We start from the raw sequence: 20,355 nt of genomic DNA, 5'->3' as shown, positions 1-20,355 counted from the left end.
CCTCAATTAAAACATATTTAATTTATTTTTAAAAACATATTTTAAAAATTTATTTGCTTAAGGGCTGGTACTTTCACCGGATAAATTTATTCTTAGGATAATTTCTATAGAAATGAATGAAATTGACCAACAGTAGCGTCTGATTTTACGAATTCTACAGAAATTATTTTTGAAATGAAATTATTCTGTGAAAGTACTGACCCTTAGACGTATAGTCTTGTAAGTTGTATTACAAAAAAATCAGGATTTGGTTGAATTATTTTATTTAGACAGATACAAATAATCTGTTTCATCACATAGGACATTCACTCCCACTGGATGTCCCCAAGTCTTCGTAGTAGCCGTAGTCGCTATCACTTCTACTACCACAACGACGACTGTGTTTAGGGCAAGTTTTCTTAAGGTTGCGCCCATTACGACTTTTTGCTTTTGGTGGTTTGGGTTTGTTAGGTTTGACTTTCGTTTTACCGGTTTTGCAAAAGTCCGAGTAGTTGGTAGTTAATGGATGAATAGTGTTCAGTTGTTCGTTTATTCGCACTTTACGCTTCCCGAATTTGAGCCCTCGCAATAGACGTCTGCTGCCAATTTTCATTTTATGCCAGATTTCCTTGAAGAAGCACGTTGGGCCATCTTGCCTACAAATTTAATGGTTGATTATATGTCACGACCAATTTGGACTAGTACGTTAAAGTCCTTAAATCAATTATTCTACTCGCGTGCAACGTAGCTATAAGGAAGAAAAGAGCAAGGACATAGCTGATATAGAATCCTGTAGATTCACTTTTTAGAAAGTCTGTAATTGGGTCTGCGGCTGACCAGTCTCCACCTTAAATTAGCAAAGTGACACTTTTGTTGTATGACGAATAAAAACTGTTAAGGCTTACTTGCCATCCAGTCTTCAAAATTCTGACCCAATGCTTGTAAAGAATCCTGCACAAACTTCTCCAAAGGAAACCAAAAATCAATGATTAAATCCTCCATAAGGAACTGAGCCACAAAGAACTACAAATTATTACTATTAATTCGTCTATTAATCGTATTACTAAATCAGCTACCTCAATGATAAAATGCAGTTTCCCAATTCTCCTTAAGTTTCTAGGATACAGACGCACACTCCACAATAAAATGAATGTAGTGAAAATGAACATGTAAAGCGCCATGAGGGGGCCATTTCCGACTTTGATGGGTTCCCTGAAAATTTGGATTGCGCACCCATTTAAAATGGCGGCGACTAAACAGGGACAAAACATCCCCATTGCGAAAAAACTCGGCTTGGAGCCTTAGACATGGAATTTACGAAGATGGGACTTTGAAAAAAAAATGCAAAAACTGAAATTTTGAATCAAAGTTACTATGACAAAGTCATCAGTGTCAATTTAGGCATTACCTTCTACCTGTATTATATTAGTTTAATTTAAAACAATCATTTCATCATTTTGATTTAAGTGATGCTTTAAGGATGTGTGGGAGTATGGGTAAAAGATTATGCAATGAAGAGTGTTTGCCATTCATTACTTTTGTATTTATGTTAAAATATTAAAATAATTAAGTAATATAATATGTTAAATGCTGTTTTTTTTCTGATTTTTCTTTAGGTATATTAATATTGTCGCATGATTTGAGAAAAGTTATTGTCGGGACACCAGAAGGACGAAATAACTCTAGAACAAGAGCACGTCCTTATCATTATTCACATTATAATGTACAGTAACATTCACCAACATATCATTATATTAACACATTTCTGACATGTTCTCACTGTATAAAATAGACTTAATTCAATAAAACACTTTCTAAGATTTATCCTGCGTTCATTTCGTGTATCCAGCAGTTCTGATTACAATTACAAATGTGGTTAGTGGAAGAAAGCTTTTACGGCATTAAAGCTAAGGATCAATACCCAAGCGGACATCATCAGACTTTTTAAGTCACACACAGTGTAGTAACTGATCTAGACCAATTACGAAAGTTTTAATAAAAGACCTTGGACTAGTTCAATTTATTCATTTTAGTATTGTTAGGTCAATTCGGACAAAGCTACTAACGCAATTTTTTAATTATGATCATAATTACAATAAATCCGATATGTCACGATAAAATCTTGCTGGCTGAATAGTAAACTAAGCAATTTAATGACGATCAGTTTAATGACAATAACAGACATAATGTCTACATTATTATCACTTTACGATACAGTAGTGGAATTTGCGTCATTAGCAGCAAAAGGAAAGTAAATAAAATCTGTACGGTTTTTACGAGGAAAATCCATTATTTTTAGTCGAACCACACACATATCCATTATATAAGGGTCGATTAAATCCAAGAGGGGTTAAATTAACTTCGCCATTCTACTTATTGTAGAGGACTTCGATCCAAATGCTATATGGAATTGACGTGTGGGCATCACTTCAAAATAATTGGGATTTTATGTATGATTGAATGAAAGTCATTCTAAAATTAGCATTATATACCATTCTAATAACTGCAGTTACTGATATAACGTTTATTTAATGAACGTTAAATAAGTCATCAAACATAATGATTATTGAATGGGCTTTTACATTTTCCGGCGTTTTTTCAAAGTAAAACGCGACCAGTGACACACACTGACGTCACTTGGGTTCCGTAAAATCCCAGCATCGAGGGGGGTTTTACCATCGTCCGAAGAATCGATGTTTGCGCCCCCTCCACCTGGTTTTGCCTTCCAATTTAGCCACCAAACTGTGTGCTGACGTTGGTTTCGTCGAGTTTCGAATAGTCCTGCAGACCTGCAGGATACACATCCAGTTCTTCGAGCGCGTTTCTTCAGGTTAACTTGTTGCTGTGATTTATCTGCTCATGATTTTTGGGTTTAAATAGTATTAAACTTTGCTCGATATTGATACTGCTTATCACGGGTATGAATTTTTGTTTATTTACATTATAGTATTATATTATTACCAATACATAAACAGTTATTAAGAATTTTCTAGTAGAATATTTGTGTTGAAGCATTTATTGCAGTTTCAAGATATTTAATTATTTTTGCAGCAAAACATCTTAAAGGACCAACATGGATGGTATTATAATCCTCTATTACAATATTTTAATTGTGTAATCATTGATGTAACTTAATACCTTCATGTAATTGTCAAAAAAATGTAAAAAACCACTGAAATCAACTTCTAGCTATTTACACCATAATTACATAAAGGTATCACCTGATAAAAATAATAAATGCATGCAGCATGTTTGTGAAATTAGATCGCTGTTGTCGAATGTTCTGTATTTTCCTGTATTAAATATGAAATTTAGAAATTTCAGTTCAAAAAGTTGTAAATTCAATGTAAACGATGCTAACGTAACTAAAAATTGAATTATTGTGTCGCATATTTCAGAAATGGAGGCTAATCAGTTTAGGGAGTTCGGAAAGGCCATGATCGACTACACTGCCGAATATCTGGAGAATATACGGGACCGGTAAGTGGATTATTGTGATTCCCTTGGGAGTTAAGTAATTTTTAAAGTTAAAATTGCAGGCGGGTATTACCGGCTGTAGAACCGGGATATTTACGACCCTTAATTCCCGATCAGGTTCCCGAAAAACCGGAAAATTGGGAGGATGTGTTAAAAGATGTCGAACGTGTAATTATGCCTGGTGTACGTATTTTTATTTTGATCTTTCTCAGTTTTAAATGTAATTACTAGTTTAAATCATGTGATTATTACAACATTCTTGTTTTGTTTCAGGTTACTCATTGGCATTCACCCAGATTTCACGCTTATTTTCCTACGGCTAACTCGTATCCAGCCATCGTTGCAGACATTCTTAGCGGTGCCATTGCTTGTATTGGATTTTCATGGGTATGTTGCACCTAAATATCATATCCGTAAAACTGGTTGAAGTAGTTGGTTGTTAACAAAATTTGCTTGAGGTCATTCATTTTTCAAATAATTCTGACTTCTCACTGAAAATAGTTTTAAAATTGCAATTATATTAATAAAGATTTTAACTAGATTATTATCAATTTAGAAACGTTGAATTATTAAAGCTCTTTGACTTTTAATGACCGAAAGGCACGCTCGAGAAAATCCTTTGAAAATCGGAAATGTGCCGTGGAAAGCCGAGAACAAGCTTTTCGTTTTACCCATGGGGAATAAATGGAGGGTCTTTTACTTGATTGTTAGAGCACTTGTTGAGTGGCTCTAACCCCGATCAATATATCATCATTTATGTGCATATGACGTAGAGTGGAAAATGCTTTAGTACTTTTCTTTTTAATGATGCTTAATAAGTAATTAATAATCAACAGATTGCCAGTCCTGCATGTACAGAACTCGAAGTGGTAATGTTAGATTGGCTTGGAAAAGCTTTGGGACTCCCTGAGGAACTCCTGGCATGTTCAGGAGGCAAAGGTACAAATCCCAAAAATCTACAAAAACATAAAAATTAAAGCATGATTTACAGGTGGTGGAGTTATACAGGGTACGGCTAGTGAGGCCACCCTTGTGGCTCTTCTAGGTGCCAAAGCTAAGGCTGTCGCTACTGCAAAGAAAAGTCATCCTGAAATGAAAGATTCTGATATTATTGCCAAACTAGTTGGTTATACTTCAAGTAAGTTTTTGCTTAAATATCGACAGACTTTTTGATTACCTTCATTTTCTAAAAAGCACGCAGTTTAAAGGAAATCAATACTTGTAACTGAGATCAACTGAGATCTACGCAAAATATATGACATTGCTTTTGTAAAATATATTTTTTTAATTATTAACAAAGTATTGTTCGATTTCTGTTGAAAGCATTACATATTGAAATCCAATAGTATATGGTCAATGAGTTTAGGTCAAAGCCACTTTAGTAATATAGTTAAAAACAAAACAGAAATATACCAATTAAAACATATTATCTTACTTAAGTATCAAGTGTATATTGTTCCTATTACTTAATTGTGTATAGTTTTAATTAATTTTTATTAATAGAAAACAATGTTTTTTTCTAAATCAGGTCAAAGTCATTCGTCGGTCGAGCGTGCCGGTTTACTGGGTGGTGTTAAGTTACGTTCACTTCAACCCGACGAAAGTAACAGATTGAGAGGTGAAACTGTCGAACAAGCCATCAAAGAAGACCGTGAAGCTGGCCTTATTCCATTTTACGTAAGTCTGATATAACGTTGCATAAGCTACACAACTATAGAATACATTCTACATACGGCACTTTAACTGTAGTGTGTGGCCACTCTGGGTACAACTTCATCTTGTACATTTGATCGATTGGATGAAATAGGGCCAGTGTGCAATGACAATGACGTGTGGCTTCATGTAGATGCTGCCTATGCTGGATCTGCCTTTATCTGTCCAGAATTTAGGTACTTTACTACTCCACCCTTTTTGATTTTTTCTTACCGAGAATGTGTTCACAGATATTTGATGAAAGGAATTGAAAGGGCTGATTCGTTCAATTTCAATCCTCACAAATGGCTTTTAGTTAACTTTGACTGCTCTGCAATGTGGCTTAAGGACCCTTCATGGCTGGTCAACGCCTTCAACGTTGATCCACTTTATTTGAAACATGAACAACAAGGTTAAACTCTTACTCTTCCAAACTACATGAAATTAATTAACTGGTTTTTAGGCTTAGCTCCTGACTATCGCCACTGGCAAATTCCTTTGGGACGTCGTTTCAGGGCTTTGAAGCTCTGGTTCGTGTTAAGACTGTACGGTTTGGAGAATCTCCAGGCCCATATACGAAAACACATTTCTTTAGCTCATTATTTCGAAAATCTAGTTCGAAAGGACAACAGGTTTGAAATAACTGAAGAGGTCATCATGGGACTGGTTTGTTTTAGAATGAAAGGCTCTAACGAAATCAACGAAGTCCTTTTGAAGAAAATAAACGGACGAGGTTAGTTATTCACATCTCCTACACAGGACGAATCGTTTATATTGATTTTTTTAGGAGTGATTCACTTAGTTCCGTCTAAAATCAGGGAAACTTACTTTTTGCGGTTAGCAATTTGCTCCAGATTTAGCGAGGAGGAGGACATGGAAGTGTCCTGGAAAGAGGTGAAAGAAGCCGCTGACGAAATGCTGCAAGAAAATAAAAAGGAATGAAAGTGGACTAATGCGTTCACGAGATTTAGGAAATCGTTGACCGATATGTTTCGATACTGTTACTTGCCAAATTTACGATAAATGCCTTTAAATTATTTATTATTTATATGCAAGAACATCGAAATTGTTTTTAATTTTAATGTTCATCTAGCTATTTATTATACCTATATATGTGTATATTAGTGTCTCTATAGTAGGGTAAATTGAACAGACCAAAAAAAAAGATAATATATAAAAGACAAATATTTATTTATATGTGTAAAATATACTCGGGTATAAGTATAAAGTGCCAAATAAGGCTAAACAATTTTATAAAGTCCTTGGAATGGTGTGATGCTCACCAGACTACTGTCAGTATTACTGTTAAAGCATAGGACTTTTTAGAATATAAACAAGGTAATTTACTTAAAATGGAACAATAAAATTCAAATGTTTTTTCTGTTAATAATTATTTTAGACTTATAACAGGTACAAAAACGATTTTTTTGACCAGTCACAATCACAGTCTTGTTTTATTAGTTTATGGTCACAATACATTAAGGCCCTAGGGACGTCACTTTGACAGTAATTCATTTCATATCGCAGTCGCAGTTCAACTGAACCGGTCTTTGAACTGTGATTGTACAACAGGCCCTAAGACTAGTTGAGAAAGGTTTTTGCAGCTGGAGATTCAAATTACAAATTCTCAACGCAAAACACACAACAGAAGAAAATGCTTTATTTTGACCTAAAATAATACTAACATAAAAAAAGCCTTTTCCTTACTTATTTAAGTTGTAAATGAAAAAAAATACTACAGTCAGGCTTGCTTGTATACTTATGCCTAAATAGCAAAACAAACAGGAGTTTCCCATTTTTTGTTTGGAATATACTTTACGTATCACAAAAAAATTGTAAAAAAAATTGAATTACATAAGTCACTGGATTGTTTTATATCAACAAAACTGTACAATAATTTACTTAGTGCTTGGGTGGTGGCCCTGCAAATCGTTTAGTCAGCTGTACAATTCGTTCTGCCTCTCTGATTCCGCTTATTCTTGCTCCGTGTACCGTAGAATGATAACCTGAAACAGTTTTACTCAGAGTGATTTATATACAGTGGGAACCAAAAATTACCTGCGCACGTGGCTTCTCCAGCAAAAAGTAAAATAGGCGGTACCGGGTCACAGGAACCTGGGACAGGACAACTGAGATCGCATTGATGACCAACGTTCGAATTTAGGTTCATGTAGGAGTAAGATCCGCAAAAATAAGGGTCTGAAGCCCATTTTGATCTTAGAATTGTACAAGGGTATGGTAGTGACGCATCGCCAGTGAACTGCCTCAATACTTTGGTTATTCCTGTAGAATTAACCAAAAAACCCTCAGAAAACCCTTTTTTGGGTTTTTAATTGTGAATACCTTCTGCTACTTCCTCATCCGAACATTGTTCCATTACAATTGATTCTGGACCGCTAACGTAAGCGCAAAGTATATGTTTACTACCCTCTACTTCTTCTACAGACACTAGACCTGTTTGGAACATCGATTAAGTACAAATTTATATAAAACAGACAATGAACCTTTAGTCCAATCCGCTCTATGGGACAACTCATCAGGTGACCAGGCAAACTTGATATTACCTTCGGACCACACCCAAAATGGTTTTTCGTAGTCCAGAAAAATCTTGTCAATATTACCATAACCTGACCAGAACAAGAGAAATTAATCTAGGAAAGAACACCCATTACGATTATCCAGTACCCAAGTGACTTATCGCGTCCATTTTACTGGCCGGTAAAGCGGGACAGAACATTTTTTCGGCGTGCTCTTTTAACACCCCCAAGGACACGGTGATCACCACATAATCAGCACAATACTCTTCACCATCGCAACATTGCACCACGGCCCTAGGGCCCCCTTTTTTTCGGCCTTGGGCAGCACCCCACCTGATCAGCCCCACCGGCTTACCAAATTTAACGCTGCATTCGGGCAGTTCTTTTAAAAGTGGCGACAAAACTCCTGCAGATGTAAAACTTGTGGTAAGTGACTGTCATATTTATATTAAATAGAATATCACGTGACATTTGTCAAATGCAGATCTCAATAATTTTCCAGACAACAATTTGTTAAATAGATCCCATAGATTACCTACAAATCCTAGAGGTATTATAACCGTACCACCTGGTAGTCCTATAAAACTCCCATAATTGTCCGCACTAACTTTGTTCAAATCTTCGCCGGTCGTACAACGTACCCGATGGGTCAAACCATACAAAATTCTGGACACTTCGTACCTTTGTTCTTCTGGGAATTTCTGCAACTCTTGTTGTATCCGCAGACCTGTTTTTTTTATTTAAAAAATTGCTTAAAAGTCAATGGATGAATAATTACTGAAAAAGTTCATCAAGGAGCCATGTTCTTTGCCACACCCCATGGTAAACAAACTGGAAGCTTCTCTTCTGATTTGCGTAAACACGTGATAGGCCATCATAGAGGTGGCATGGTCAATGGCTCTACCGTCACTAGTTAAATACAACCTAAAGTCAAAAGTTGGTTAATAAGAACATTTTTAAAGTTTTATAGGGAATGTAAGCACCCTCTAGAAGGATCTACTCTTTTTAAAGGTGATTTCAGCAGTCCTTCTTGAGCTGCCAGATTAAAAACCGGATTTCCAATACAAGCACCGAAAATATAGGAACAACCCATTTCAGCCACCACGTCTCCAAGCCAACACGAATGTATTCTCCCACCTGGTCTGTAAATCACTTTCCTAAACCTTTAGCCTACAAAAATAGTCCAAATTACCTGTCTGTGGCTTCCAAAACCACAAACTTGGATAAACCACATTGTGACAACCTCTGAGCTACACTAAGTCCTGCTATACCAGCTCCTATAATCACAATGGATGGTTCAGGTTTGCAAGGATCCACCATATTGTCGGTTATTGTGCATTGTTTCTGCTCTTTTGGTTTGTGATGGGATTTGGAGAGCCTCCTCAAAGTCGTTTGCAGTAGTCTGAAATTAGTCCATAAGTAGTTCATTCACAAATTCTGAAATTTTATTAAAGCAGCCCTTACTTTCCGCATTTACTGGTGAGTAATGCCCTAATTGGTGATAATGCTTGGGAGATCATTTTCAACTAAAATTTGGATTAATGAACGTTGATAGATAATGACTTTTCGATGTGTGATCATTTGACAGTTGAGGTGTTTTTTTGACACGGAGGTGAGTTTAAGTAATTTCATGGTTAATACCACAAGATAATGTAGATTCTGTAGTTCTATGGTAAGTGTTTGTAGTTTGTAACAAACAGAACACCAAATGTTGTTTTTGTCATGTATTCCTTTTTTTAATTGTCGAAAATAGAGTGGCAGAATTAGTTATTTTTCAGTATAGAATTATAATGAGTTCAATTCATACCAATGATAAGCTTGTGATTGATGAATCAAATGTGTCCCTGTACCAGAGAGGATGTGACGTCATTGAACAGTTCAAGTCACATGACAATTTTATGACATAGTCTGAGTATTTTCACATTTGCTCTGGGAAACTGAGTGACGCATATCTGTCGCCACCAAAAGGTGAATAATTTAATTTAAATTTTAATAAACTGGAATAATTACTATTCAATTTAATAAAAATATAATTTATTATAACAACTTATAACATTTCACCAAAAGGTGAAGAATTTTATTTAAATTTTAATAAACTGGAATAATTACTATTCAATTTAATAAAAATATAATTTATTATAACAACTTATAACATTTTCTTACAAAATAAAGTGTGAATTTATTCTAATAAATTTTTATATTTTAAAGCTAATTGAGTAATAATTCCAATATAAACTTTGGATAAAAAAATGTACACTCACTTGATTTTACAACAATAAAAACAATGAATCAATAAAAAGTTAGTTTGCCCTTTCTTCTACTTTAATCTTTAAAGGACTGACAATACCATAGAGAGATAAGTTGGCAAAGGTCGCATCAGGATGGTTCCAAGACAGTTTGAAGTTTCTAATAATCTGAAAAATCCCCAAATTAACAGTTTGAACTGCGCAAACAATTTGCACTTACTTTAGAAAGTCCAACTTCAACTTCCAGGTTAGCTAATCGCTTTCCTACGCAGGATCTGGCCCCAAAACCGAAAGGAGTGTAGGCAAAGGGATGGAGACTTCTTAGGAGAGTGTCGTGAGTATTTTTTTGTCGCAGCCATCTTTCCGGTAAAAATTTGTCTGGTTGGGGGAAGTTCTTTTCGTCCCAAAAGGCCAGGGCGTAATTTTGTATCATGTTAGTCTATAACAATAAAAAGTTAGGATTGTGAGTGTTAAAGCTAAATAAATTACTAACTCCTTTGGGAATTTGGTAACCGGCTACAACCAAGTCTTTTACTGTGGTTCGTTGATTTCTAGGCACTACTGGAGCCATCCTCAAGGCTTCTTTGAAAACAGCTCTTAAATAAGGCATTTCATTGAGCATTTCCTTAGTGACTACAGTATCTTTAGTTGGCAAGACGTTTTTCACTTCTTGGTATAACTTTTCTTGGGCTTCAGGATGTTTTGACACGTAGTATAGTGTGGAAGCTATGGCTTTCCCAGTCTGCAACCAACATCCCATTAGAATTATTAATTTACTATTCAGTGTGTAGCAAAGTATGTACCGTATCAACTCCTGCTACTAACATATCAGAAGCCATGACAGTGGCAATTTGATGGTCAACTTTGTACAATCTTTCCAAGGCGCTTCTTTCGTGATCTGGAATATCTGGATTTGGGTCTATGGTGGCTAAACATTCACTGATATATCTCTGGTTTATGCTGAAAAACAATCATGTTAATAATATAAACCACAGGGGAAAGAATTATTTCTATTACTCAGTAATGAAATCCATTATTTCAACAAATCGTTTCCATTGTTTGGTGCTGTATACTCTCCACATGGATGGTCTGAATTCTAGGGCGTACATCAAGTCGAAGAATTCTTGTACAGCATTAATGAAGCGAGATCCGTCCGAGTCTTTATGCATATTAATATCCAAACAACCTACAAAATTAATTTGAGCACATAGTAAAATAGAACAGTTAGAGATGTTCAGTATTTGCTTAAATTATACCACTGTTCGTATAAACAAAATAAACAAAAATAGTCTTACCAATTCTTCTGTTATACGCTACTACACCAACCGATTCTAAGGTCCATCGGTACAGTTCATTCTGAAAGTTATCCGGCATTTCACTGTTTGGATCTTTTTTAGCAAGATGCTTTATTAGTTCCAGTAAGTCGTTTGCAACTTCGTTCATGGAACCCACGTACATTTCGATGGTTCTAGGTTGCATTAGGATTTTGTTTACCACCGATCGTTCTCTTAGCCATTCCTCACCTTGACTGTACCCATAACAATGCATTATTTGTGTTGGATTTTTTTAAGAAATACTTACGTTAAGGCCACTCCGTCAACTCCTTTGAATATATCAGGTCTAACGCGTTGTCTATAGTAAGTCACACATTCCACATTTTTTCTTATCGGCCACGGTCCTTCATTTCTGAGTACCTTTGAATGAAAGTTACTAATCAGATTAAAAGTATATAGAAAATAATAGCATTACGTAATGTATAAAAAATGTAGTATGTTTGTGCATGATGAGGAAAAAGTTTCTTAAATCCTTTCACTGAGTTTTATGTTGTATTCTGGATTTATTCCAGAAAGGCTTAGTAATTTATTAATAGTTACTAAATTATCAACCGAATTACTGTCAATTATCGATAACTCGCAAACGATGTAAATAAAATAAAAACTTATCGCATCATTACTTAACTCTGGTTATCATTAAACTTTGACAACTTACATGTTCAAAATCGTTAGGATCAAACAGGTGAACCATAGGCGTAACGCCAAACAAACCACTTAAAGTGGTGATCCTGCCATATTTTTCCTGTAACCTACAATATACAAGGTTAATAAATAAATAATCTACAAAATAGTACTTACTTTCTGGTCATTTCCAATCCTTGGACCTTATGAAACTCTCCACCTGGCAAAAATCGGAAATTATTTCCAATCAAAGGTAATGGTTTAATGCCAGGTATTTCTTCGAAAGGTTTGGCCTGATCCCATCCTTCTGGTTTAGCATTTTCGGCCACTTCGGTCTTCTTAACACTATTTACACTGGCTGTACTGATAGTCGAATTGTTCCTTAAGAAAATTCGTGGAGAAAAACTTTTCGAACATAACATTGTCGATTTTAAGCTAGCCATTATCGAACTAACTGGTGTAAATAACGAATGATTTGTCTGTTATATATCGAGGTCGAATCGTGTTTTGAAGTACCTTGATGATAGTACTTAAATTAATTAAGTAGTGGGGATAGCATGATTCGTTGAACTGTAGAGACCAATTCGCGAGTTAATAGTGAAACATCATGTCTTCAGCTACCAATACAATGTTTGGAATTAGGAGGGAGTAAAACAGTATTTACTTTGTCCAAATGTACCAAAATGGTATCAAATGTTATGTCTTGGTACCTACCCAAAAAATTAGTAGACTATGAAAGAACACGTTTGACACAAAATAAGCTCCAGTCAATTAAGGTAAATTCCAGTTATTTTAAATGATGGTCAAAAGTACCTACTAACTTTGCTTCCTGAAAATTAAAAAACCGGTTTTTACGTTCATAAAAACTAACTCCAAGGATTAGTTTTCACTTGTTTATTTACTTGCCTAATCTAATCTAAACCCTTTACATGTTTTCAATACAATTTATTTACACTCGATTCGAAAACTGCTTACTCTATTTTAAGTCACGATGACTACACGATTTGTTGATATTTTCAAGATTCATCCAAATTAAGCGATATTGATAATTATTACGAGGCATTAATGTGGAAGCATCTGCTTGTGATATCATTAACCTTGAAAGCATATTTACCTAACAATGCTACACAGGTTGTTTATCAATCAAAAATAGAACTACTTCTAGTTAATAAATACTAGACTAATCAATTACATTTTTTACGGATAATATACGTAAAATAAAAGATGTTTCAATTTTGACATTTATTATACCACTGTTAGAGAATTTACATGTCCTAGAATTATCTATTATCCTACATCTCAAACCAAATAGACTTGATTGTCGACATACTTTACTGTATATTCCAATATAAATGTTTAACAAAATAATGAAAACAATTCAAGTGTATACTTAAAATGTCTATTATCAGTTTTGTTCAGTATTACTGTACGGAGACATATGTTATTACATCTTGTTATCAATTGCTGTTTACCACTTATGACAATAACAATAACTTTATTTGTAACAATTTGAAAGTTAAGGGGACTGGAATTACTTGATAAACATTTTTTTGAGTGTTTGTAAATATTTTCTTTGGTCAGGTTTTAGCAGAAAATTTTTGATTATCACAGTAATGCGCTTTTTCATCCACCACTTGTCCAGTAAACTCCCTATAACCGAATTTTAATTCGTTCGTACTGGTTTAATACGTTTATTTTTACTAAAATCTACTAACCGGACCATTTTACATAATTTCAGCTACTTCTAAACTGAAGTGATGAGACAAATTCACAATTTAAACTCAGTAACAGTGTGTCTGACCTATAGCAATAAGAGCTCCTCCACCATTTGTCTAGAATAAATACCACCACTACAACTGCAATGTAAAGAGAATAGTTAGTGAATGTGTTTATTTTGATGATGGTACTAATCAACGCCAAAACGTAACTACTTTAGGTCTTTAAACAACATTTCTTCACCATAAACTTTCTGATCTTAAATAAACTTGACTGACCTACTATCCGTATCTTCTCTGCTGGTTCAAATATTCGTATATTTATTATATTATGACATCGACCCGGTTACAAAAACAAAAAAAAGACAGGTGGTCAAGTTGTTACGTATTATTACAGGTGATTTAAGCGTAAAATGGAGAAAGTGGTCCGGTGTTTTCTTCGCTTCTCGTCAGATTAACGGCATACTGTGCAAGATAGTGTAATAACTAAGATGAACATACAGGAGTTCAAGAAATTTGCGTGCGCGTCTATTGATTACATCGCAAACTATTGTGAAGATATCCGAAAACTGTGAGTAACAAAATTAATTGTATTTAAGTAAAAAATCTCTTTTTAGAGACAGAAGAAAGTAAAAATAACTAATCTAGTATAAGCTGTGTAAGTAAAATGATATAATTATATAAACTTACAGGCCGGTTTTACCCAGCGTAGAACCAGGTTATTTGACCAAGGCTTTGCCCAAAAGGGCCCCCGAAAAAGGCGAAAGCTGGACATCCATAATGGAGGACATTAACAAATCCATAGTGCCCGGACTGACCCAATGGCACTCTCCATATTTCCATGCTTTTTTTCCTACTGGACAGTCCTACCCTGCTATAGTCGGTGAACTTTTTATGGCCGGAATTGGAGCGGTTGCCACAAAATGGGTTAGTATTTTCACTATTTTTAGCTTTTAATTTAAGTAACCAAACTGAGATGTATTCAGGAGTCCAGTCCTGCTGTCGTGGAATTAGAGGTGCGAGTTATGGACTGGCTGGTTAAGATTCCTGGGTCTACCTGAAGATTTTCTGAATTGTTCTGAAGGCCTGGGAGGTGGGTTAATCCAGGTGAGGAACTACTCCCACAACCTTTACTTTTTTTGTAATCTTTCTTATTCTAGAACGCAGCTAGTGATTCCACTTTAGTAGGACTTCTCTCAGGAAAACACAAGAAAATCCAAGAAATCCAAACTTCAGACCGTTGCACCATGGAAGAATGGGAGATTGAAGGTAAACTAGTCGCCTACACTTCCAAGGAATCAAACTCATCAGTGGAGAAGTCTGGACTGATTGCTTCAGTTAAAATGCGGCTCCTCCCTACTGATTCTGAAGGTTCTTTAAGGGGTACCACCTTAAGTGAAGCCATCAAAAAGGACAAAGAGGATGGACTTATTCCTTTCTGCGTCGTAGCCTCTTTAGGTACTACTGGAACTTGCGCAATGGATAACATTGAAGAACTAGGCAGAATTTGTCAAAAAGAAAATATGTGGCTGCACATTGACGCTGCTTATGCAGGCACAGCATTAGCTTGTCCAGAATATCGTTACCTCCTCAATGGCATTGAGTACGTAGATTCTTTCAATTTTAATCCTCACAAATGGATGTTAGTCAACGGAGACTGTTCTGCCATGTGGTTCCGTAATTGCAAGTACGTGGAAGAAGCTTTCAAAACTAAAGCCAGCCTCAAAGTCTCACAATTCGAACCGGAGCTCGAACATCGACAAATTCCAGATGTGAGGAGGTTTCGAGCTCTAAAACTCTGGTTTGTGATACGAATTTACGGTGTGGAAGGGATTCAAAAACACGTGAGACACCAGTTAGCTTTGGCCAAACATTTAGAGGGCTTGGTTAGGGCGGATAGTCGGTTCGAGGTTGTCGTATCCAGTTTGGGGGTGATTTGCTTCCGTTTGTTAGCTGATGAATCTGTCACTCACGCCATCTTGGACAAAATTGCGAAAAGGAGAAAAATCTACATTATGCCGTATTACTACAAAGGCCAGTTGTTGTTCAGATTTGTGGTATGCAGCCGGTTCACTCAGTATGAGGATATTAACATTTCTTGGGAAGAAATTTCCTCGCAGACTACTGAAGTGTTAAAATCACTTAAAGGCGACCAGTTAATTAATTCAAAGGATGTTGAGAGGATGTACGGTTCTAGTCGAGTTTAGAAGATAAAGGTTTATGTTGATGTTAATAAATTTTGTGGTAAAGTTGGTGGTTTTATTAAGCTGTTAAATGATAGTTCACTAAAATTTGGATTATTCATTATTCAATTGGTAATATCTAGATTCTCGGTTGGGCTGGAATATAAGTGCACCAAATTGGAGGACTTATCTGTTGATAATGTTTGCGTTCACTACAATAATTTATAAGAGAGGAAAAGTAAAAAAACAAATTACTTAGTTTGTTTACACTTTTATTCCATAAAGTATACGTAATTGCTTTTAGTACAAAATCAATTATCACATGTATTTCTATAGCTAAACTAAAAAGCTAATTTTTGTATCTACTACTATATGTTTTATTCACTTTATTTACTATTATACATATTAAATATCAATTGATATCCCTCAAATGCAACGCTTAAAAAAATTCACGAGGTATTTTGGTCTGAACTACATCAAAGATTGGTATCTATTTAGTTTTCTCCACACTTTCACTGACACAACACTTGATGTTCAGCGAGGGTAATCCATGTTTCTCGCTTATGTCCGTCACTTTATTCGTGGCTGAAGGTAGAATTTCCTCAGCAGATTCCTGGATTTCCTTCCAGGAGAACTCCACGTCGCTCCTGTCAGTCAACCGACTGCAAACAGCATATCTGATTACGTATTTTCCGTTCAAATGCCCTGGGGTAAGAAACAGAGTCTTCCTTTCGCATATTTTGCTCAGAAGCCTCTCAGACAATGAATCTTCCCCTTTCAACCTGAACGTGACCAATCCCATGTTGCAGGTGCATACTTCAAATCGTTTATCATTCTCCAATAGTTCAACAAGATACTGAGCCAAACGAATTTGACCTCTGACGTGCGCTTGAAGTCCTTCCACGCCATAAATTCTCAGGACAAACCACAACTTCAACGCTCTAAACCTTCGTCCTAACGAAATCTGCCAGTGTCGGTATTCTGGGGCTAAACCTTGATGATGGTCCTTTAGGTAGATGCGCTCCACGTTGAAGGCTTCCACCAGATATTTGGCGTCTTTGATCCACATTGCTGAACAGTCAAAGTTGACCAGCATCCATTTGTGTGGGTTGAAATTAAAGGAATCGGCTAGTTCCACTCCTTTCATTAAGTAACGATATTCTGGACATATGAAAGCTGTACCAGCGTAGGCCGCATCGATGTGCAGCCAGAGGTTTTCTTTGTTGCATATTGGGCCTAGTTCTTCCAGATTATCAAACGCACAAGTTGGAGTTGTGCCTGTAGATTTGTTTATTATTTTTCAGTTATTATTACTGATATTATAGAGTAGATGTGCTTACCTAGAGTGGCTACGCAGTAACAAGGGATTAGTCCAGCTTCTTTATCTTTTCTGATGGCTTCTTCCAACACAACTCCAGTTAATTGACCTTTTTCATTAGTGGGTAACAGCCTCATTTTCATTGAACCTGTATTTTATATTTTAAAACTACTAATAATTGGATGATTTGTGTGAAATATTTACCCAGTAATCCGGCTTTTTCAACGGAAGAATTCGACTGATCCGAAGAGTAGGCAATTAGTTTTCCTTTGATTTCAGCTTCCGTTAACTCAGGATTGATTTCACGTAAATCTTTGACTTTTCTCTCTTTGGCTGCCAACAAAGCTACATAAGTGGACTCACTAGCTGATCCCTGTGAATAAAAATGTTAAAAAATTTGATCTACTTTTCCTATTGGACAAAACCTACCTGGATCACTCCTCCTCCAGGACCTTTCGAGCAATTAAGGAATACTTCAGGCAATCCAAGCATTCTGCCCACCCAGTTCATCATCACCACTTCGAGTTCAGTGTTTGCGGGACTTGCAATCTACAATAAAATGCTTTTATGAAAAATTCTTCGAAATTCAAAGTCATTAACAGATAATATTGGCTGAACATTATTGAATGAGCGTTAAATTGAAAGTCAAGTGCAGAACAAGGTAAACCAAACGTGCAGTTAAAATAAAAAAGAGTATTGGACAAAGTCTGTTGCGTGTAAAATATTACAACAGGTCACCCGTGTGATGCAAGAGGTAATATATGCAAATTTTGGACCACTTCCTCTAGGTATACATAAAAACTAAAATTTTCTCGGTTAACAACTTGTAAATCTGCAAGTCATTTTAAAGATTAAAAAAAGTGAACCACCAGGTCTGCTATCATAATATTACCAAATCAGTCTGACCTGGAGAAAGTTAAATAAGACTAATCTCAATTTGTTCGTCGATTTGCACCATCACGAGTTATGTGGTTACCGGAAGAATATGTTACGCAAAGTATTTACTAACAACTAGATATCAGAAGTTGGCAACTGTAAAATACAAAATCAATGTTAAAGACCGTTACTTTTTTTTCAACTTCATTCTAATTCAGACAATGACTACTTAAGTCATTATTTTTAAATTTAATTGCCTACTACTTACCCAACTTAAACCAACTACTCCCAAACCAGCACTCATGAGTTCCCCTACAACACTAGGATACGATTGTCCAGAAGGATAATAACCGTGGAAATTGGGACTGTGCCAATGGGTAATTCCTGGCATTATTATTCTGTCCACGTCCTGTAGGATGTCCCTCCACGATTCTCCAGTCTGTGGAGGTTCTTTCGGCAGTAGATCGCCTAAATAACCAGGCTGTACATTAGACAGGACTGGCCTAGAAAAAAACATACATTTATAACTGAAAAGAGTTGTAATGATTTTAGTTTGAAAAGTCTAAAAATGTTCTAAAATGTCAACTAATTCCGCTATAAGGTCGACAAACTAGATGTTACCCTTTTTACCAGTTTTACCAGGCTTTATACATTGATTTGAACACAAATTTCACTGTAAGTTAAAACACTTTGAGTGTTGCCCTATGAACTAATAATAATAAAATAAGTATTTGTCCTTACTTACTGAGGTTAATTTCGAAGAGGTGTTCTTATGGTAGTACATAATTTGCTTAAAACAGAAAATGTAGCTAGTTGTATTTACCGTAAGAATGGCAACTTATGACAAGCAAAAGTGAACTGTATATTTGTTTTTTTTTTCAAATTGTAATTATTTTTCATTTTTTTTTTGTTTTTTAAAATTCTTGATAGGCAGGAAAATGAGCATTGAGGGTTCTTAAAGTGGTTTTTGTGTACTTACTTCAATTTTAATAGTTCAATGTTTATTTCTTAGATTGTAGGAACTATGTGATGTTATAAAAGGGATAATTAATAACAACATACCTATCTCGAATAGTCTCATAATAATCAGCAATATAGTCCACTGCGGCTTTACCAAACTCTCTGAATTGATCCGCGTCCATTTTTTTCTGACGGTTCAGTAAATGGTCGTTACGAAACACTGCCAAAAATTGTTATATCCCAGCGACCAGATCGGATAAATCACTTTCTCTCTATTAGTTAACGCGTCCAATTATAAATACGAAAAAAAGTAGTCCATGACACTACTACGACCGATGATTATACACACTTTCACGTTCTCCTAAGTACTGCTGAAAACCCGTCCGTATCTCAGAAACTGTAACACACGTAACACTTATTTTTTTGATACTGTTACCGCTGTGCAACTTGATTCACTAATAAAAGTCCGCAGGTGCTGAGAAAAGTATTTATACGATGGGGGCGACTGGTTTGAGGAGGAAAGAACTGAGGAAAACCGAGAGTCACGTGGTCGTCAAGGTCTCAGGTCGATTACATTTTTTAATCTCGGTTTTAGTTTATTTTTTTAAGTCGTATCTGTTAAACTCATTAAATTTCGTTGTAAACTACGTCAATTTTCAGTTTCAAAAAACCGGAAAAGTCGAAACACGTTGCACCAAGTTCATCAAGGGTTAACACATGGTAAGTTAATCCACTCATGTTCTTTCTAATCAATTCAAAGTCAAAGGTTAGTTAGTAAGTTGAGAAACGATTTTAAATGACGTCAATACGTGCAACACATTTTTAAATAACCGTAAAATTATTACTTTTTATTATCGTGTTGTTAGGGTTGTATAACTACATTTCTAGAGATTATCTAAAAAATTCTGATTCAAGGTAATCGAACTGAGTTCTTGACCGTGAGATTTACAATCAAAACTTTTTATATGGTGACTCAGCAATGTAATAGAAAAGTAAATGTTTTTATTGTGACAAGAAGTCACTTACATTACTACGTCATCTCATTCTACTTTGATTTTTGCCATAAATAATATTTACAGAGTAAGGCTGAAATTGAAAATAACTCACTATAGTGTCCTAAGTTATATTGTTACAAAAAGGGCCAATGAAATGTTTGTCTTATTTACTTTCACCTTTGGTATAGAATTAAAAAAAATTAAGGCTGTATTGCTATTTTAGAAGCTTTTCTTAGTGAGAAAACACTAATTTTAAAAATATTTGAGTGCATTTTTGACTAAATTTAGTAGTAAAGAAAATTGCTACAAAAAGTAAGTTGTTCGTAGCCAAAAAACATCACTTTAAATAAATCGACACACTAAAACGAAATTCTCCCGAGCATCGGCGCAACTCGTGTACCGCATCCGCTCCCATTAATCAT

General features: G+C 35.5%; 6 protein-coding genes across 8 annotated transcripts; 2 read left to right on the top strand and 4 right to left on the bottom strand.

Moving 5' to 3' along the window:
* Window positions 1-246: 246 nt before the first annotated feature.
* On the bottom strand, window positions 247-1,368 carry LOC145733529 (uncharacterized). The gene is made up of 4 exons (XM_081986392.1): window positions 1,056-1,368; window positions 885-1,002; window positions 685-826; window positions 247-635 (listed from the first exon to the last, which is right to left on the bottom strand). The coding sequence occupies exons 1-4, from the start codon at window positions 1,254-1,256 to the stop codon at window positions 293-295; spliced, it is 804 nt and encodes a 267-aa protein (XP_081842518.1). The 5' UTR covers window positions 1,257-1,368; the 3' UTR covers window positions 247-292.
* A 1,286-nt stretch (window positions 1,369-2,654) lies between these two features.
* LOC145733488 (aromatic-L-amino-acid decarboxylase-like) lies at window positions 2,655-6,524 on the top strand. Of its 2 annotated transcripts, XM_081986336.1 has the most exons (12): window positions 2,655-2,897; window positions 3,031-3,059; window positions 3,378-3,459; window positions 3,519-3,639; window positions 3,730-3,843; window positions 4,293-4,395; window positions 4,448-4,594; window positions 4,985-5,133; window positions 5,206-5,345; window positions 5,400-5,560; window positions 5,612-5,881; window positions 5,936-6,524. In XM_081986336.1, exons 2-12 carry the CDS (start codon window positions 3,053-3,055, stop codon window positions 6,088-6,090), a joined length of 1,449 nt encoding a protein of 482 aa, XP_081842462.1. In that variant the 5' UTR covers window positions 2,655-2,897; window positions 3,031-3,052; the 3' UTR covers window positions 6,091-6,524. The 2 variants fall into 2 exon arrangements, with proteins under 2 accessions (XP_081842462.1, XP_081842463.1); XM_081986337.1 differs by lacking the exon at window positions 3,031-3,059 and having other exon boundaries at window positions 2,660-2,897.
* A 412-nt stretch (window positions 6,525-6,936) lies between these two features.
* Window positions 6,937-9,291, bottom strand: LOC145733485 (spermine oxidase). 2 transcript variants are annotated; one of them, XM_081986331.1, is made up of 10 exons: window positions 9,150-9,291; window positions 8,878-9,087; window positions 8,669-8,827; window positions 8,464-8,609; window positions 8,221-8,412; window positions 7,834-8,091; window positions 7,653-7,775; window positions 7,492-7,602; window positions 7,207-7,431; window positions 6,937-7,154 (listed from the first exon to the last, which is right to left on the bottom strand). In XM_081986331.1, the coding sequence occupies exons 1-10, from the start codon at window positions 9,203-9,205 to the stop codon at window positions 7,051-7,053; spliced, it is 1,584 nt and encodes a 527-aa protein (XP_081842457.1). In that variant the 5' UTR covers window positions 9,206-9,291; the 3' UTR covers window positions 6,937-7,050. The 2 variants fall into 2 exon arrangements, with proteins under 2 accessions (XP_081842457.1, XP_081842459.1); XM_081986333.1 differs by having other exon boundaries at window positions 8,251-8,412.
* Window positions 9,292-9,801: 510 nt separating this feature from the next.
* On the bottom strand, window positions 9,802-12,360 carry LOC145733484 (cytochrome P450 CYP12A2-like). Its single transcript, XM_081986330.1, has 9 exons — window positions 12,064-12,360; window positions 11,921-12,014; window positions 11,513-11,625; window positions 11,227-11,459; window positions 10,949-11,117; window positions 10,735-10,891; window positions 10,425-10,673; window positions 10,152-10,370; window positions 9,802-10,099 (listed from the first exon to the last, which is right to left on the bottom strand). Exons 1-9 carry the CDS (start codon window positions 12,327-12,329, stop codon window positions 9,986-9,988), a joined length of 1,614 nt encoding a protein of 537 aa, XP_081842456.1. The 5' UTR covers window positions 12,330-12,360; the 3' UTR covers window positions 9,802-9,985.
* A 1,262-nt stretch (window positions 12,361-13,622) lies between these two features.
* Window positions 13,623-15,850, top strand: LOC145733487 (3,4-dihydroxyphenylacetaldehyde synthase-like). Its single transcript, XM_081986335.1, is given in 5 exon segments — window positions 13,623-14,172; window positions 14,294-14,528; window positions 14,588-14,647; window positions 14,649-14,708; window positions 14,762-15,850. Coding segments are annotated over 5 exon segments (1,482 nt in total). The 5' UTR covers window positions 13,623-14,092; the 3' UTR covers window positions 15,809-15,850.
* A 189-nt stretch (window positions 15,851-16,039) lies between these two features.
* Window positions 16,040-19,445, bottom strand: LOC145733486 (aromatic-L-amino-acid decarboxylase-like). The gene is made up of 6 exons (XM_081986334.1): window positions 19,041-19,445; window positions 18,247-18,481; window positions 17,532-17,651; window positions 17,307-17,475; window positions 17,125-17,250; window positions 16,040-17,062 (listed from the first exon to the last, which is right to left on the bottom strand). The coding sequence occupies exons 1-6, from the start codon at window positions 19,118-19,120 to the stop codon at window positions 16,275-16,277; spliced, it is 1,518 nt and encodes a 505-aa protein (XP_081842460.1). The 5' UTR covers window positions 19,121-19,445; the 3' UTR covers window positions 16,040-16,274.
* Between the last annotated feature and the right edge of the window lie 910 nt (window positions 19,446-20,355).

Source organism: Ips typographus, linkage group LG9 (assembly GCF_016097725.1).
Source record: "Ips typographus isolate SLU linkage group LG9, UJ_Ityp_2.0, whole genome shotgun sequence".
NCBI lineage: Eukaryota > Metazoa > Arthropoda > Insecta > Coleoptera > Curculionidae > Ips > Ips typographus.
The sequence above is the reverse complement of the archived record's forward strand: the minus strand, read 5'-3'. Positions and strand labels throughout refer to the sequence as shown.